This window comes from Bacillus rossius, chromosome 16 (genome assembly GCF_032445375.1).
Source record: "Bacillus rossius redtenbacheri isolate Brsri chromosome 16, Brsri_v3, whole genome shotgun sequence".
Lineage (NCBI taxonomy): Eukaryota > Metazoa > Arthropoda > Insecta > Phasmatodea > Bacillidae > Bacillus > Bacillus rossius.
The window spans coordinates 2431727-2451017 of NC_086343.1; the positions used below are offsets into that span (position 1 = coordinate 2431727).

Below are 19291 nucleotides of genomic sequence, written 5' to 3' on the forward strand. Positions count from 1 at the left end.
GGCTAACCTAGACACAAAGCACGCCAAGGAGCCAGGGCCCAAACTAGAGGGGGGGGGGGGGGGGGGGTGGCAAGCAGGGCATACGCCCCGGGCGCAAAGCTGTGGGGGCGCCGAAATCGCTTGCATCGTAATTCCTTCCTACTACAACTGGTAACTGGTAAAAAGTTTAACTTGCATGCCAGGAATGTCTAATCTGATTTACAATATAACGTCTCAACATAGCACAATTTTTCCATGGGACGGCCCCCGGACCCCCCGCTTTATTGGTGTGGTATGTGAAAAAAAGAGGGGGGGGGGGGGGCGCATGAATCCATTCATGCCCCGGATGCCAGAGACTCTAGTTGCGACCCTGCACGGAGAATTTCCGGCAGTGCAACATACATCCACAAGTTAGCCACACACAATGGCTTTATTCATGTGTTGATACATATCTGACACCAGATCATCTAGTATAATATAGGATAGCAATCAAGCATCACCACTCCTAAAGTTAGCTAGTGTCATGGCTTCCACATTAGGAACAGGCTACATCGGCGTACACATCTGCCGGGGTCACTGGACTATATGCTTCACAGTCACATGGAGACCTGCAGGAATTGACACGCTCATGAACTAGCATGGAGACATGTGTGTGTGTGTGTGTGTGTGTGTTTATATAGTAAGGTCTTCAAAATCTATTTAAAAAAATTTAGGATTAATAGTGTTTTATCTTCGGGTGACAAATCTAATTTATTACATCAGACTTGTAGGATAAACAAATAGGAAAAAAGGGTTGTTGGTGAAAGGAACATATAATAAATTGAAACAGCATTGACTCACAATTTTATATTCTGTTAAACTATAATGTTCTATGTAGCACATAAGAGCAATATTTTATTTGTGTAAAATGTTTTTAATAACCCGTTAAATAATAAATATGTAGTAAAATTCTTTATTTAAAAAATATAACTTGAAGTTTAAAATCCCACCACAATCCTTTCACGGTAGGTAGGTGTTAATTATAGATAAAAAGTGGATATGTGATTAATATCGCACAAAACTATATCTCTCACTTTTAAGGATAATATAATTTATATTTGAAATTATGGCAGTGTTCAGCATAGCTCCATAATATGTCCCAAAATTCACGCAAGATTTGAATTGTACGCCTTTTGTACGGTAAAGGGTTGCCAACGAAAAAAAAAAAAGACCCTGTATCAGCTGACAATTCCGGGTTAGTAAAAATCAAACACAATTTAAGAGGTAAATATGGAGTGCTACACGAAAGAGCAACACGTTTTCATTGTTGAGTAATGTTTTAAAAATAATTAATGTTTAGCAGTTACAGTTCGCAATAGCTTCTTGCATGAATTTTAGTATATAAATAATACAAAATTCATTCGAATTTCAATTCCACACATATTTGGTGGTAGGTTTGTTCTCTTGACTGAAAATATTACCATTCTTGGCATAATATATTTGAAATAAATACCTCAGATTGTAAATTACCTACTTATTATATTATATTTTACATAAAACATTTAAATAAAACCTGTTACAGAAACACTATTGCTACAAAAAAAATAAACATCTAAATTAGTTCATTATAAACATAATACTTTCGTTAGTAATCTTTTTATTTATAACACATTCTTTATTGATCATCAGAGTACTATAATACTTCACTCAGTACACTCTTCATTAGTCTCGTTGTATCACCCAAAATTATTTCATAATATCACAGTGCATGTTACTTATTCACAACATTAGTTCATACTTGTGACGTCGTCCGACCGAAGACCACCCTAAAGCCCGACCTGCAACCGCCAGTATTCAACCCCGCTAACGGAACGCGCCCCTAGCCATGGCCCACCCGAGTCAGGCGAGCCACCGGCAACCAAGGTAGAACCTGGCCCCCTAATAAACAGACCGACATTACAGCTGACCACGTTGCAAAAACAAACACAGAATATTAAACAATATTATGTATAAATTAAAAGTTGATTAACGAAAGTGCGACGTAGGAGTGCCAGGGCACTCACGTGTGTAAATACGTCGATACGTGTGTGAGTGTCCCCCTGGCGGCCTTCTGCCTAAATTAGTCAATTAACCCATGTGACATAATTATTAAACCCTTGTGTTGCGTTATTGCCCCCACCAGAGCAGTCCGGCAAGAGACGAACATCGCTGGTGTGACGTATAATTTAAAGGACATAATACGTAAACATACTAACTCCAATTTGTAGAAGGGACGAGTGATGTTAATTTAGCCGTAATAATTAATGTAGGAATTTAGCACCCTTAAAATCACTTATTAACGTGTCACATTAGAAACTAATGTAATGAGGTCAACCCTGGCGCGAGGGCCACCGAGCCTCGGCCAGGCGCCATGACATCACGCCAGTACAGCGCGACTCGTGGACCGGGGCGGACGCACGTCCCACGGAGAAACATCATCCATTGTCTGCATTGAACTCACTTCTGGTAATTATAGTCACTTCCTCGAAACCTCTTTTTACTAATCTCTCCGTGCGTACCCGGTCCAATTTTCGGTCCAGGACTTAATCCGGCCGCTTAACTTTTAAAACCCCCTGCACCACACTTGGTCTGCGGGGTAGTTTCAGCATACAGCACGGGCCGTCTCCCGAAGAACAGAACTTTAACTAAAACCAGTCGCTCCGGCGCTGACACCACCCCGTAAGGGAACTTGGACGAATTTAGCTGTGGTCCGCGCTCCACTACAGTGGACGCGAACACCGCCTCGAGACATTGATATACGGGATTGGCCGCCTCCAATCGCCCTCACCCCTCTTTTGAGTAACCAGGCTCAGAACCGCCTAGTGCCACGCTAATACGTAATATTTAGTAACTTTGTGCGACGCCTTGAATCTGGAATGTTTTCTTTTGTAAACTTGTGCAACGTGCCACCACGTAACATTCAATAAACTTGTGCAACGCACCTCCACGTAACATTTTTTGTAAACTTGTGCCACGTCTTATTAAGTAACTTTCAGACTAACTTTGTGTAATTGTGTAACTTCTGTATTGTGTGACGTCACCCTCTGTACGACGTGGTGTGTAATCAACGGTATTCCACCAAACCCACAGTCGCATGAATAAACGACGCACGTCATTTGTTGCATTACTTCAGCGCCTAATTAATTAACCATACGACTCCCAACCACCGCCAAGTAGGGAATTCCTCATAACCCACGCAACACCGCAGACGGTCTTAGTGGGCCACGCAGGGCAACCGACCCCACGACCCACCTATCAACGAGAAACAGAGCTAGTCTGGCGCCCACCCGGAAACACTACATCGACAACCGTCATTCCCACTAGGAGCCGTACCGGGACTCGAGCCCGAGACCCCGGACGACGGCATTTGTAGGATGCATTAAAATAAAACATTCCCAGTTATTGCCCAGCTGCTGTGAACAGTGACTGGGAATACTGTATTTAGGGTGGGAGAAGGAATTATACCTAGTAGTAGGCCTACATACCTCCATATATGCATAGATTCATAACTGTATGTATACATACATACAGTACTCGCGAATCTGCACATCTCTGCTTTATAGAAGAGAGATGAAGCATGCTATCTTGGGCCCCAGGAAGCAGAAAAGGACAGATTTATGAGTTATGCCGTGTTGAGCATGTGTGCGCAGAACTATACCTGTATGTTGTTACATTTGTATTGTCTTCTATATATTTATAAAACTATGTTCTTTTGGAAAATACTGGTACTTGTAATTTTTTGATATACCACATAGAAAATTTATGAGAATAATAAAGCTAATATATATATATTTAATTATTTAGAGTTGAGCAGGAGCGGACCCAGGATAAACTTTTGGGTGAGCACCGATAGTCTGACCCTATTATAATACCTGTTTATTCTTCAGAAGTCGTATTATCCATTGCATATTTTACCCTTCTGGGGGTGTCTGCGGGTGGGGGAAAAGGGGGATGCATCGTGCCACCATAACTCCTCCTTCTAAATCCTATACTGGAGTTGATTCTGAAATATTTTACAAGTAAATTTTTCAAGTATTGATAGATAATTTTCTTTTGAATGTCTTTCCCACAGTCACTTCAGCAGCATCAAATCAACACCAAGAGCATGGAAACAGGTCAACTAGAACATTGTTGTGGCTGTGTGGAGAACATGATCCGCGACACAAGTGGTCTCTGCCTGGCTGAGGACAGACGTGTCAGGGCCTCAGCTGCATGGCGACCACGTGCAGGCCTGTCTCCCAGAGCACAGTCGCCAGCCTGCCCACGGTCGCCGTGGGCAGCTCCGACCACAGCCTCAGCATGTAGACCGCTTCCTGGAACACACCGCCGCCCACTTCACAACGCTTCTCTCCATTTCGTGATGGTAAAACTCCTCAGAACATCTCTGATGTCAACAATTATAAAGATGCAAGGGCACCCATATGATAATTTATAAGGGGGAAGGGGACTCGACCTGGGGGTATGGAGTATTTTTAATATTTTGGAAGACGAATGGCGAACTTAAGTCGCCATAAACATGAATATATGTGAGAAACACTATGTAATTCCAACATTTAAATAATTTTCTTGAAATAAAAATACCTGAACATGCAGTTTCACACAATATATCATACCTATTTTGTTAATATTTTTGTGTACATTTTACTTTTCTGTAGTTCATACATGATATGAAGGCCTATTTATGTCTTAAATAGAAGTTTAGTAAAATGGAAACTTACAAAACTCGCTAACAAAGACAGCAAAAACTTTATATAATGGATAGCTTTGCAGTTAATTTCCCAAGGAAGAATTGGAACGAAAGATTGTATTGTATTACATGCTGTGTTTGTTATGAAGCTACATCATAAATATTCTGCACTAGCTTACTTTCGTGATAAAGAGCATCATGTGAAATTATAGGCCCGGACCAACGATACAATTTTTATGTGTTTTGAAATTGGCCTGGTCTAATCCCCCATTGTACAGTTGAGTGACTGTCCTCAGGGCAGAGACAGAGAATCGCCAAATAGTTCACGGCAAAGCTGAGTGACGCCTCACCTGCTCCCAACCCAAAATCAACCGCCAAACGATATTTTAGGTCTGCTGCTTTGCCTCTTGGACACCCTAAAAAAATATATTGTTGTCTTTGCAAATTAATTAAGCAGCTTTGGCATAGATGTAGCATATTAAAGCAAATAAAATTAAAATAGTTAAGGCTCGGTTTTACAATTAATTTTATAACTAGTCAATTTAATTAACTCTGTACTGTCAGCAGTGGCGTAGCCAGGATTTGTGTATGGGGGGTGTTAAGAAGCATGGCCCCCCAGTTTTCGGTACTTAAATTTAAATATTGTAATGGTAAAATTTTTATTAATTTTAATATGAAATTTGTTTGAGTGATGAATAAGAAATTGACGTCGTACCGACGCTACCCTTAAGCCGGTTTCACCCGATCAGTGGCAGGTTGCCCTTTCGGAGCGCATCCTCTCCAAACCCCGGACGAGTCAAGTGAGAGCTCCGCCACGGGACCTAATTCGATGCATAACTTATAAACATAATATAAGTACAATGATCAGTCCCGTTAATTTCAATCACCACCAACACTTTAATTACTTAGTTAATCAATGCGCATCAGTGTAATTACGTGTAAACAACAGTCGTCCACTGACTTATATTTTCAAACAGTTACTTGCTAGTTTGTCATATATCAAGCCCTCAGCAATTAGTTTCCAGATACTAATTTGTAATTAAGTACCTGGAACGATTTTTTTACTTAAACTTATAGTTGTAAGGTGATATAAGTGTCTTGGCGCGCGGCGCGGGGTGGTGGGGGTAGCCCGGAAGCTACCCCGCGCGGCGGCCATCTTCCGGCAGTCTTCTCCAAGCTCAGGCCCGGGGCGCAACTAACGTTCCGTGAGCGGCCATCATCTTTGAATTCAACGATCACTCATTCTGCCATGTGAGTAATTACCCCAAAACTTCCTTTTATTAGCTGCCCACGTGTCCCCGAGCCCTTTTTCCGCGGATCCGGGACTATCCCGACCGGCTTAAAGAGCATCGAGTGCAACTGCGCCACTGGCTCCACTTGCGGTACTGGCCGTCTCCAGTGAACTTTTTAATTAACATGTCGTGCAAATGCCTGCCGGTATCACGAGCGAATAATTTGTAACGCCAAGCTTCGTAACGCCATCACGCGACCCCCCATGGTAACATACGGCACTGGCCGCCTCCAGTGAACTTTTAACCCGCAAGACTGCCGCGGAGTTAGATCGTAGCGTAATAATTAATTAGTGTTTTCATTGGGTAACCCGGAACTTGTACCGTGTACCAACGTAACTTGTCATTCGTGAGTAACGACTAATAAAGTTACTCAGAAACGTCCCCGTGTGTAATTTCAGTGTTCTTGTAATCCCATCAGCCAGGCATGCAACCCCCTATATTGCTTAGGGCGTATCCAGCACCAACACAGTAAGTTCGTCGTCATCGTAAGCCGACTTATCTAGCGGACCACGCTGGGGCAGAAAGAACCCACGATTCATCTCATGGTCTAGTTCAGGCTAGCCTGGCGCCCACCGGACATTCAATCCACATACACGTCACTGCAACCCGCTAGATATTCCCCCTCAGCTCCCACAGAGAGACGGGCGGCGGCAAATGGCGCCCCTGCGTGGTGCGTGACAAGAAAAACGAAATCAGAAAAATTCGAAAAATTCGCAGGAAAAGTAGGAAATTACGACGGAGAACGACCATTTTTAGAAAGCGAAGGGCGAATAGTCGCGGGCGTGACGTGGAAGGCAGACAAAGGTTTTTCCACCCCCCACCCCCTCAAGATTCAACATTCCAGCAGGACGTGCGACGCGGGCGGGCGACGTCACACTACCCCCACTCCGCGGCGACCGTTTCGCTCTCTGCTTTGTGCGGTGTTCCGGGCATTCCTCCTGCCCACCGTTCGTTCTCGCTCTTCGCTTCACACAGCCGGCGCGGCAGCCCCTTCCACCGACGATTTGGATCGGCGCGCGCAGCTCCAGCTGCCACCATTATCGGCCTCTGTTATATGCGACAGTCCGGGCACCTAGCTCGCGACCCGGCGTAGCGCGCACGCGGACACGCAACAAAACAGGCACGTACAGTGCGTGTCATCACACGGCCACGCATACGAGACGAAAGTTACGTGTTAACACTAGACATCATGTCATACCAGGGCGGCGGATTACCGGCTAATATGGATTTATTAACCGGACCGGAACCCGCCTGGGTACAATTCCTAAGTGGAAAGGGGAAAACGGAACCCACGACACAAGTTAACAACGGACTCACCGCGCCCGGAGCGACGGCTGTTTGCCCAGCGGCAAATCACGCCGAACACGTGCCCCAGTTACAAGACACCACGCGGTACATACCTGACTGGGCCACGGTGACCACACTCGCACGACCGAGCACTGGCCAGGCGATGTCGCTACCCGAATTCGGAGGGGCCCCACACGAGGACCCAAGCATGTTTCTCGAACAATGCACATCGCGGCTAACGCATAATGGCACACACCCTGCCGAATGGGCGGAGAGGGCCAGCGGGCAGCTACGCGGCGCGGCGCGGACTTGGTGGACCAGGTGGGGGCGCTTCGGAATGCCGTGGTCCGAATTCGCCGACAGCTTTACGCACCGGTTCGATACCGGATGCCCACTCATAGACTGCTCGGCGCAGTTTTATGGGGTTAGACAGCGAGAGGGTGAAGATGCGGAGGCATTCGTAGCCAATAAGATCAGGCTGTTTCGGCGAATTTCGCCTAACCAGGATCCCGCCCAAGCACTGCCAGTCGTGACCAAACTGCTTAGGGACGACCTACAGCCATTCATGCGGCTATACCAAACCACGTCCGTCGTGGACTATGCTCGACAAGCACAGGCCACGGAAAACAACCTCGGCGCCGGGAACCAGCGTCATCAGGCGTCCACGACCCCGCGACGACCTTCGATACTACCCCCACCGCCTCAGGCGACGCAAGATGTTCGCGGGCACGAGGAGCAGTCACGCGGGACAGCCGGACGAGCGCCAGACGTTAGGGTAACCGAAGCCCGGGCCCCCCAGTGCAGGTTAGGTTGCCCGCGCGGCACGTTCCATTGGCACAACGACTGCCCCCGGAGGAACGACTCACCCGGCCCACCGCCACCCACAGCACGACCGGACCCGCCCCCGCAGCGACAGACACCCCCGTTCGCCCCCACCATGTCGGGAAACGGGCCCCGGGGGGACCATTACTGAGTCCCCCGGCCGTGGCACCAGCTGTCCCGCCGAGCGCCCATCAACCCCTACCGACCCTGGGGCAACTGCACAGCCTGCCCGCCGGTCTTATGCGTGTGCTCGTGGAGGTCAACGGACACCCAGCCACCGCACTGATCGACACCGGAGCAAGTGCGGTCTTCGTGCGCCCCAACCTGGTGCCGCCTGGCACAATGCACCCGGAGCAGGGCGAACTACGCCTGGCCACCACCGCCCACACCGGACGGATGATCGGCCGCGCGGATATCAAGGTAAGCCTACGGGAGCTCGACACCAGGGTAAAGGCCATTGTAGTGCAGGATCTGAACGAGGAGGTCGTGCTGGGCATGCCGTGGTTAATTGACCAGGACGCCGTGCTTGAGCTACGTCATGCCCGACTCAACCTGGGCCGGACGGAACGCTACGTGGCTTACGCTATGGGACAGACGCCCGTGCCGGAAGGCACCATCACGACGTTAGCCGACATCCGTCATAATGTCCCTCCACAACACCAGGCCGACATAAACCGAGTGCTGTCGGGACGACCGGGCGTCTTCATGACAACAGGCCCGTTGAGACGCACCACGGTGGCAGAACACCGTATCCCGACCACCTCTGATCAACCAGTGTACGACCCACCACGAGGTTATGGTTTCCACGAACAGCGAGCCATCCGAGAACAAGTCACTGAGATGCTACTGAGCGGCGTTATCGAGCCATCACACAGTGCCTACAACTCCTGTGTCGTTCTGGCCTCCAAGAAGGACGGTACGAACCGGTTCTGCGTCGACTTCCGCCCCCTGAACGCCGTCACTGTTAGTGCCCCGCCCCCTCAAATCAGCGTCGAGGCCGCCGTGGCCGGACTGGGGAAAGCGTGTGTATTCAGCACGCTAGACTTAAAGTCCGGTTACTGGCAGGTGCCGATACGGCGCGAGGACCGGGAAAAAACGGCGTTCACGGTACCCGACGGACGCCGATTCCAGTTCCGAGCCATGCCCTTCGGACTGAAGTGCGCCCCAGCCACCTTCCAGACCATGATGACCAGGGTCCTGGAGGGCTACATCGGGGAGTTCGCCCTGGCATACTTAGATGACGTCATCGTGTTCTCGGAGTCGTGGGAGGACCACTGTCGACATCTGGCGCTGGTGATGGAGAGACTGGCCACCAATCACTTGACCGCTAATCCCGCAAAGTGCCACATTGGGGCGACCGAAGTCGATTTTCTGGGACACATAGTTAGCGAGGACGGCAACAGGCCACAACCGGGTCATCTCCGGCAGATAGCTGAAGCGGAAGTGCCACGCACGCGCAAACGGCTACAGCAATTCGTCGGTCTTATCAACTGGCTGCGAAACTATATACCTAATTTTTCGCAACGGATCGCGCCGCTTACAGACTTGTTGTCGCCCCAGACTCGTTATCGATGGACCCCGCCCGCCCAACTGGCCTTCGACGAGATAAAACAGGAGTTCACCCGATGCCACACACTAGCGCGCATAGACCCTGACCGGCCCTTGGTCCTACAGACCGACGCCAGCGCCCTCGGAACCGGCGCTGTACTGTTCCAGGTCGACGACCAAGGGGAGCGGCAAATAGTGGACTATGCTAGCGCTAAGTTTGGGGCAGCCGAAACACGCTACCACAGCAACGAACAGGAATGTCTCGCCGTCGTGTGGGCGATTAAGAAGTACCGCCCACACCTGGAGGGCCGTCCGTTTACGCTCCGCACGGACAACCGCTGCCTCACCTGGCTGCATACCATGCAGGGGCGGAAGGGGAAACTGATCCGCTGGGCACTGCTCCTACAGTCCTTCGACTTCGTCGTTGAGCACGTGCCCGGCGTCGAGAACCAGCTCCCCGACCTGCTCTCCCGTGAACCCGACACCAGCGAAGGGGTGGTGGATGACCACGACTGGGAAGACGTCCTGCCCCCAGACTACGCCACGGCACGAGGCGCCCAACAACCCGCCTACGCTCAGAACATCGTAGGCGAGGCCACGGACGACGCGCCTCCGAACACGGCCGCCGACGTAGACCGCCGCGTCTTAGAGGCCCAACAGCGATCTCCTGATGCCCACCGCCGTCGGCAATCGGCCGAGAGAGTGGGGCAGACGACCTGGCTCCTCCAAGGGGACAGGATAATGAATAGGTCTCCCGACCCGACGGGAACATGGAGGACCTACGTGCCACCGGAGGCCCGCGAGGCCGTGTTGCTGTTTCACCATGACCACGACCTCGCGGGACATCCGGGGGCAGATCAGACCCACCGGGCCATCGGGCAGTACTACCACTGGCCCGGGGTAGCTCGGGACGTCCGTGAATACATCAAGGGGTGCGAGGTCTGCCAGCAGCGCAAGGCTCGGCGTGGGGACGGGGTGCAACAACAACAACCCCGCCTACCGTCGACGCCATTCCAGACCATCGCCCTCGACGTGATGGGGCCCTACCCGCGCTCACCACGTGGCAAACGGTTCCTGATCGTCATCACGGACATGTTCACCAGGTGGACCGAGGCCTACCCCTGCGGCAACTCCCGGGCGGCAACCATCATCGGCCTACTGACCCGCGAGTTCCTTCCTCGTTGGGGCTACCCCCAATCCGCACTGACGGACAACGGCAGCCAGTTCCTGGGTGCACGTTGGAGGGACTGGTGTCGTGAGGCCCACATCGACCACCACACGACGCCCTCCTACCATCCAAGGGCGAACCCCACTGAGCGCCGGAACCAAGAGCTCAAGATCCAGCTACGACTCCGCCTCGGGGACGATCATGCTCAGTGGGACAGCCACGTCGCCGACGCGCTCTTCTGCGTCCGGAGGCGCGTGAACGCCGCCACCGGCATGACACCTGCGGAGATGGTACAGGGCCACAACCTCCCTCTGCCCGGCGAGTGGGCCACCCACGGCGTCCCCCACCCCGAGGAGCGAGGGGGAGAACGCGACCAACGGCGCACAGCTGAACATGATGCCGCCCGGCAACAGCAGGAACAGTATACCCAACATATCACCCCCCAGACCACCAGGGCACCACCCCCTCTACGGACGGGAGACCTGGTGTTCGTGCGGGTCCACCCGCTGTCCACCGCCCCGCGGAATTACTGCGCCGGACTCGCACCCCGTTGGCGGGGGCCCTACGTTGTCCAACGCCGCGTGGGAGCGACCTCGTACCGGATCAACCTGGGTGGTCGCCATGTCCGGAAAATTCATCGAGACGACCTCCGGCTAGCGGCCGTACCGGGTGCCCCGCCGCCCGATGGAGCGGATGACGACGGCCCAGTGGAACCCCGAGACGACGATGAAACAACTCCGGCCACCATGAGCCCGACGCCGCATGGGATGGGCCCCGCGGACGAGCCCCACCCCAACCCAAATGGAACCCCGGACCAGGCCGTTACCCCTCAAGGGGCTCAACGGGGCACCACGCGCCCCAAGAGGCTCTGCTTCGCCCCCACGACGGCAGGCGAAGAAGGCCACGGAGCTGGGCCCGCGTCTCAGAGGGGCGAGGGGTCGCCTGGCGAGAGAGTAGACCGCCCCCGCCGAAGACGACGCCGCCCTGCTCGGCGTCGGGGCTGTGTCCCCGACCGCGCCCCCGACGGGAATATGACGAGTCCCACAGGCGAAGTCCGCGTGACACGCCCAAGCGACGGCCCGGGAACCAGCACGGACAATCGGCTCGGCACGTCCGGCCCCGGGACGCCAACGCCCGGGACCCCCCCATCCGACCCGGCCACGGTCTTCATGGGCCCCGACGGGGATTCCAGCCGGAGCACGAATAGGCCACGACGGGAGCGCCACCCTCCGACGTGGCTCCAGGACTATGTGCTCGACGACGGCGAGCCAGGCGCCGCAACGCCGCCGCCCGACCCGGCAGCCACTGTCGCGTCGCCCCGCAGCGAACCCGCCGGACGTGAACACTCCCCAAACCGGGAGAGCTCCATCGCCCACGACGTGGCCCTACAAGGGGGAACGGACCGGGATTGGTCAGGCCAGTGTCGAATTACGGAGGCGACGCCGTCGGAGCTCAGGGACCTTGACGGGAACATGTCCGACGCGAACCCCGTCATCACGGAACCAGACGAGCCACTAAGCATTGCTACGGGAAGGCCACGACGGGAGCGCCACCCGCCGACGTGGCTCCAGGACTATGTGCTAGACGACAGCGAGCCGTGCGTCGCGACGCCGCCTCCCGGCCCAGCTGACATCGCAGGGATTGGGGCGGCGTCCCCATGCGCCGCGATGCTGCCTCCCGGCCCCGCTGCCTTCGCAGGGACTGAGGCAGCGTCCCCGTGCGCCACCGCTTCGTTCATCGCGACGCCGCCTCCCGGCCCAGCTGACATCGCAGGGATTGGGGCGGCGTCCCCATGCGCCGCGATGCTGCCTCCCGGCCCCGCTGCCTTCGCAGGGACTGAGGCAGCGTCCCCGTGCGCCACCGCTTCGTTCATCGCGACGCCGCCTCCCGGCCCAGCTGACATCGCAGGGATTGGGGCGGCGTCCCCATGCGCCGCGATGCTGCCTCCCGGCCCCGCTGCCTTCGCAGGGACTGAGGCAGCGTCCCCGTGCGCCAACGCTTCGTTCATCGCGACGCCGCCTCCCGGCCCAGCTGACATCGCAGGGATTGGGGCGGCGTCCCCATGCGCCGCGATGCTGCCTCCCGGCCCCGCTGCCTTCGCAGGGACTGAGGCAGCGTCCCCGTGCGCCACCGCTTCGTTCATCGCGACGCCGCCTCCCGGCCCAGCTGACATCGCAGGGATTGGGGCGGCGTCCCCATGCGCCGCGATGCTGCCTCCCGGCCCCGCTGCCTTCGCAGGGACTGAGGCAGCGTCCCCGTGCGCCAACGCTTCGTTCATCGCGACGCCGCCTCCCGGCCCAGCTGACATCGCAGGGATTGGGGCGGCGTCCCCATGCGCCGCGATGCTGCCTCCCGGCCCCGCTGCCTTCGCAGGGACTGAGGCAGCGTCCCCGTGCGCCACCGCTTCGTTCATCGCGACGCCGCCTCCCGGCCCAGCTGACATCGCAGGGATTGGGGCGGCGTCCCCATGCGCCGCGATGTTGCCTCCCGGCCCCGCTGCCTTCGCAGGGACTGAGGCAGCGTCCCCGTGCGCCAACGCTTCGTTCATCGCGACGCCGCCTCCCGGCCCAGCTGACATCGCAGGGATTGGGGCGGCGTCCCCATGCGCCGCCATATCTATGCAGCACACGTTCAAGTGCTGTATTTGGCTGAAGATACCAAGTGACGTCGGAGACTAATCGGCAAAACCGGGCTTCTCTAGGGGGGGGCGTTTGACGTCGTACCGACGCTACCCTTAAGCCGGTTTCACCCGATCAGTGGCAGGTTGCCCTTTCGGAGCGCATCCTCTCCAAACCCCGGACGAGTCAAGTGAGAGCTCCGCCACGGGACCTAATTCGATGCATAACTTATAAACATAATATAAGTACAATGATCAGTCCCGTTAATTTCAATCACCACCAACACTTTAATTACTTAGTTAATCAATGCGCATCAGTGTAATTACGTGTAAACAACAGTCGTCCACTGACTTATATTTTCAAACAGTTACTTGCTAGTTTGTCATATATCAAGCCCTCAGCAATTAGTTTCCAGATACTAATTTGTAATTAAGTACCTGGAACGATTTTTTTACTTAAACTTATAGTTGTAAGGTGATATAAGTGTCTTGGCGCGCGGCGCGGGGTGGTGGGGGTAGCCCGGAAGCTACCCCGCGCGGCGGCCATCTTCCGGCAGTCTTCTCCAAGCTCAGGCCCGGGGCGCAACTAACGTTCCGTGAGCGGCCATCATCTTTGAATTCAACGATCACTCATTCTGCCATGTGAGTAATTACCCCAAAACTTCCTTTTATTAGCTGCCCACGTGTCCCCGAGCCCTTTTTCCGCGGATCCGGGACTATCCCGACCGGCTTAAAGAGCATCGAGTGCAACTGCGCCACTGGCTCCACTTGCGGTACTGGCCGTCTCCAGTGAACTTTTTAATTAACATGTCGTGCAAATGCCTGCCGGTATCACGAGCGAATAATTTGTAACGCCAAGCTTCGTAACGCCATCACGCGACCCCCCATGGTAACATACGGCACTGGCCGCCTCCAGTGAACTTTTAACCCGCAAGACTGCCGCGGAGTTAGATCGTAGCGTAATAATTAATTAGTGTTTTCATTGGGTAACCCGGAACTTGTACCGTGTACCAACGTAACTTGTCATTCGTGAGTAACGACTAATAAAGTTACTCAGAAACGTCCCCGTGTGTAATTTCAGTGTTCTTGTAATCCCATCAGCCAGGCATGCAACCCCCTATATTGCTTAGGGCGTATCCAGCACCAACACAGTAAGTTCGTCGTCATCGTAAGCCGACTTATCTAGCGGACCACGCTGGGGCAGAAAGAACCCACGATTCATCTCATGGTCTAGTTCAGGCTAGCCTGGCGCCCACCGGACATTCAATCCACATACACGTCACTGCAACCCGCTAGATATTCCCCCTCAGCTCCCACAGAGAGACGGGCGGCGGCAAAATTAATTAAAGATTTGGTGCTGGGGGGGGGGGGATTTTGAACCCCTAACCCCCCCCCCCTGGCTTCGCCCCTGACTGTCAGGCATCGAACCAAGGACACGAATAGAGCTAATCAATCATTATATTAATAGGATATATATTTTTTTGATATTTGGAATTTTCCTCCAATTTTTAGGTTAATAATTACAGATTTTCAATATGGCAGCCAAGAGGGCCGACAAGATGGCGGATACTACAACGATCTGGTAATGAACACTACTGCATCTCATCACAGCATGCCGGACTGCCGGTGCCCGGGCAAGGTCGCTGCGGGCAGCACTCACGAGGCTCGCGTCGGGCGACGACCCGGCGGACAGCTGTATCTGGTCCAGCGTGCGAGGGTCGAAATTGAGGCGCAGCCCCAGCGCGCGCCACGAGGCTCCCAGCAGGGGCGCCACGGCGCGCACGTCCTCCTGGGACAGCCTCCTGGGGCTGAGCAGCAGGTCCGGCTCCCGCCCGCCTGTCGGCACAGCGGCGGGCCTCGTTGCCTGGCTCCCGGGCTGCAGCCGCCGTCACCAGGGAGTAGGTGCGGCCACAACCCGGAAGCCAGTGGCGTAGCCAGGATTTGTGTGTGGGGGGGTGTTAAGAAGCACCCCCCCCCTCCCCCCCCGTATTAAAGCGGGGGGGTCCGGGGGTTCCCTCCCCCGGGAAAAATTTGGATTTTAAGGTGTAAAATAGTGCTATTTTAGAAGTTTTCGGTACTTAAATTTAAATATTGTAATGGTAAAAATCTTATTAATTTTAATATGATATTTGTTTGAGTGATGAATAAGAAACTAACTAAAGATTTGGTGCTAAGGGGGGGGGGTTTGAACCCCTGAACCCCCCCTCCCCCTGGCTACGCCCCTGCCAGAAGCCAAGCAACTCCAGCAGGCACAGTGGTTCTATTTGCCACCCCCCCCCCCCAACCACCACCAAATGAAATTCTATCTACTACACTGTAAATTATACTTTATAGAAACAGAAATATTCATGTAAAACTACAGATATTTAAAAAATTGTGTATTTACATGAAAACAACTGTATCAGTAAAATTAGTGTTTGCAGTAATACCAGTTTTGGATTCTTACCTGAGCATTTATGCTTTATGTTTTCCCAATACCTCCAATAGTTAAAATTATTTGTAAACTTTTCCCTGAACAGCTTTCCAGTATTCTAATAAGCATGGTGCAACAAAATAAAGTCAGACTGTTGAATATTCGATAATATTTTTCCATGGTTTAAAAAAAAAATTTTTTTTAATGAAACACCACATAAAACATAAAATTATACATCAATTTTCGTAAGATGTACTCAGGATTATCTCGAAGAAAGTAATTTCGTGGTATCTGTAATGTGTTCTACACAGTTACTACAGTATCTTCGTTGTAGTTTTACAAATGTTTTCAGCGCAATATTTTGTAAAAGTTCAGAAAATGTTGTTCCTGTGTTCGAGGCTTATCAGCAACAATAGCCTCCCCCCCCCCCTCTGCCAGTCAATAGACCCGCTGATGCAGCTCGCCTTATCTAATCTGGCCTGTGGCTATCTGCCTAGCCTCATCTTAGCTGCGTTATCACAGGCTGGGCCCGCTGTGCCCACGTGCTCAGGAGGTGACTTGGGATACACACGCAACTTAGAAATGCTCAACTAACACAACTTCCAACGAAGCAACTTAGAGACTCACAACTTAGAGCTATCATAGCAAAGAAACACACAACTTAGAACTAAATAACTCAGAAACGCACAATTTAAGAGCTGTAATAACTGAGAAACGCGCAACTTATAACTGACATAACTTAGAAACATGCAGGGTAAAATGGTCTGAATCGGTTCAGTGGCCGCATCAGGTCATTCTTGTTCTCGGCGTCAGTACTGGTAAACGAAAAGGAGATAGACGTTGCTGATATTTAGTGTTGAATGTTACCGGCGCGTTTGCTATTCCATTTTGCGCTGTTTTGTGAAGGTAAGAATTGATGAGTGTCTGGTTTAAAGTTTTTTTTTTCATTGGTTTTATTTCACAGGTAAATAATACTATCAGTATTCAAACTCAGCGAGTTAATGCATGCAACTAATGCACAAAGTAACGATATATTATCAACCTGAGGAAAAGAGGCTCCACCAGAGGAAACGTTTTACATGAGGGAAAGAGGTTCTTTCTTAAGAAAGGAAATTCTACCCAAGGGAGTTAAGACTCTATCTAGAAGAAGGAGGCTCTACCAGAGGAAGGAGGTTCTACCCGAGGGAGTTAAGACTCTACCTAAAATAAGGAGTCTCAACCTAAAGGAAGGAGGCTCTACTAGAGGTAGGAGGCTTAACCTAAAATAAGAAGTCTCAACCTAAAGGAAAGAGGCTCTACCTAGAGGAATGAGTCTCAACCTAAAATAAGAAGTCTCAACCTAAAGGAAGGAGGCTCTACTGGAGGGAGGAAGCGCAAACAAAAAGGAAGGAGGCTCTACCTAGAGGAATAAGTCTCAACCTAAAGGAAGGAGGCTCTACTGGAGGGAGGAAGCTCAAACAAAAAGGAAGGAGGCTCTACCTAGAGGAAATAGGCACAACCTAGAGGAAGGAGGCTCTACCTGAGGGAGGGCGGGCGCCCAGGCTCCTGGCACGGGCCTCCCGGCTCGCCCCACGCCGCACTCGCCGGAACTCCACCTGCCCCTCCGGCCCGCTCATGAGCCACCAGTCCGGCTGATCTGTCCTCGGGGCAGTCTCCCAGGGCAGTCGGGGGGAGAGTCTGCGAACCAACGTGCATAACAGTAACAGAAAACTGCTTTTGAGCTGTATTACTGTCGTAAATATAACTTGCATTTCTGTATCCATTTTTAGATAGTATATAGGACCATTTATTTTTCGCGAAAAGATTTCCAGACCAGCAGAGTATTGAAACTCCGTAGCATTGTCTGTGTTTCGTGTTTTGTTAGGTTTATTTTAGGGTCAAGTCTACTGTCAGCACCTGAAATAAATCCAGCCAATCAGAAAACACAAATAACGCTAAAAAAAAAAAAAAAGTTTTAACACTCTATTGGTCTGGGAATGTTTTTTTTTGCGAAAAATACGTGGCCTTATCCACAGCTATGTCTGTCCACTGATTTAAATTTCAAATCTTAGGTAGGCCACGTTAGTAAAGACATTTGTATTTCGCAGATAATTTTGACTGATTGTTAGACTTACATTCACGCTCGGGGCGCACGAGAGGGGAAGGAGAGGGGGGATAGTTTATACTTCCCCGAAATTCTAAAAACCTATAAAAATCTATCGTTCCCATCATTAAAAGGACAGAATTTTAAAGCAAATAGCGGTCAAAGTGGTTCTATCCCCCCCCCCCCCTCCTCCCACACACAAACACACACAATATTCTGAACACGTTACTGCACACTTTGTTAATATTTTTGCGTGATTTGCTACATTATTGGCTGTGGTCGGTGAAAGGAGTTTCACTCACTGGACTGGCCCAATGAGAATGTTGTTACTGTGCTACTACGTGTCCAATGATTCTCCACAACCGAAGAAGCAGCTATAGTGTTTTGATAAATAATACCTTGACACAATGTTTTCGCTTGAAAAAAAAAAAAAAAACACGCGTCTCAACAATATCAGATAATCTTCCAGATAATCTGAACATTCTGGAATCGACTTCTGAAAGTCATTCCTGTCATCAATTCAACAAAATGCAACCTGAAAAGTAGTCAATCTCACGAAATTTTCAACTGACAACACTATGCGGCGAATAAATTTTTATTATAATGTCATCTTGACTTAAAAATAACACAGCAGTAATAAAAAAAATAATGTTTTTAATATTTGGGATGCACTGTTATGTGTCAGGAGCGTAACCGAAGCTGTCGCAGCAGCTACCGCCTGAACCTTGTTGTTTAACTGCCGAGACAGACGGAGTACTGTCTCCCTGGACTCGCCACGGGCTCCCTGGAAATGGACACGCCATTTCAACGCAACCTGGAAGTGTTTCTGGAGGAGCTGCAGTGAGAGGCTGAGGCAACCCATCACGGCTCCCTTCTCTCCATTAACCATCAGGCTAACCTGTTGGTTGACCCGAGAAATACCCTGTTCCAAGAGTATCACAGGGTGACAGGGTGCTTATAACCAGGTCCGCCGCATCTCTGGCACACGTCAGACAACCCACAGAGACTCGGGTCTGGCCGTGGGACCACCAGCCCCTCCTAGCCGTCCAGGCTGGCACCGGAGCTGAGTCAGCTCTGCACTGCCAAGTGCGCAGCCGACACCAGCCCGGACACATCCCGCAGCAGCTGCCAGTTCTTGGTGGCTGTTCGCTTCGGCCAGACCTCGCCGCCAGTGTCTCTGTCAGACGCAGGAGTACCTCGCGCCACGGCCCGAGGGGTTCACAGCCGACTGAGACTTCCACCACGGCATCCTCGGGCTCCTAGCAGGAGAACACTGCCGGCAGGCCAGGACAGACTACACTCACCCGTCCGGCGCGAGATGGCGTCTCCGCTGCGGCGAGGCGCGACTGCAGCGCCGCTGGCCGGCGTCTTATCGCG

General features: G+C 52.0%; 1 protein-coding gene across 3 annotated transcripts; it reads right to left on the reverse strand.

Moving 5' to 3' along the window:
• Positions 1 to 1441: 1441 nt before the first annotated feature.
• LOC134540159 (uncharacterized) lies at positions 1442 to 19291 on the reverse strand. Of its 3 annotated transcripts, none has more exons than XM_063382703.1 (4): positions 19219 to 19291; positions 17351 to 17508; positions 15079 to 15254; positions 1442 to 4310 (listed from the first exon to the last, which is right to left on the reverse strand). In XM_063382703.1, exons 2-4 carry the CDS (start codon positions 17445 to 17447, stop codon positions 4194 to 4196), a joined length of 390 nt encoding a protein of 129 aa, XP_063238773.1. In that variant the 5' UTR covers positions 17448 to 17508; positions 19219 to 19291; the 3' UTR covers positions 1442 to 4193. The 3 variants fall into 3 exon arrangements, with proteins under 3 accessions (XP_063238773.1, XP_063238772.1, XP_063238774.1); XM_063382702.1 differs by lacking the exon at positions 19219 to 19291 and adding an exon at positions 19111 to 19212; XM_063382704.1 differs by lacking the exon at positions 19219 to 19291 and adding an exon at positions 18813 to 19090.

Bases quoted from the DNA above. Each gene is read 5' to 3' on its own strand.
- LOC134540159 (XM_063382702.1), bottom strand. From the start codon at position 19,163: ATGCCGTGGTGGAAGTCTCAGTCGGCTGTGAACCCCTCGGGCCGTGGC. The intron at 15,255-17,350 runs GTAGAGCCTCCT...CTGTGCCGACAG, and splicing joins GGGCGCCCGCCCTCCCTCAG to GCGGGCGGGAGCCGGACCTG. The intron at 4,311-15,078 runs GTGAGTGCTGCC...GGTGTGTTCCAG, and splicing joins CGTCGCCCGACGCGAGCCTC to GAAGCGGTCTACATGCTGAG.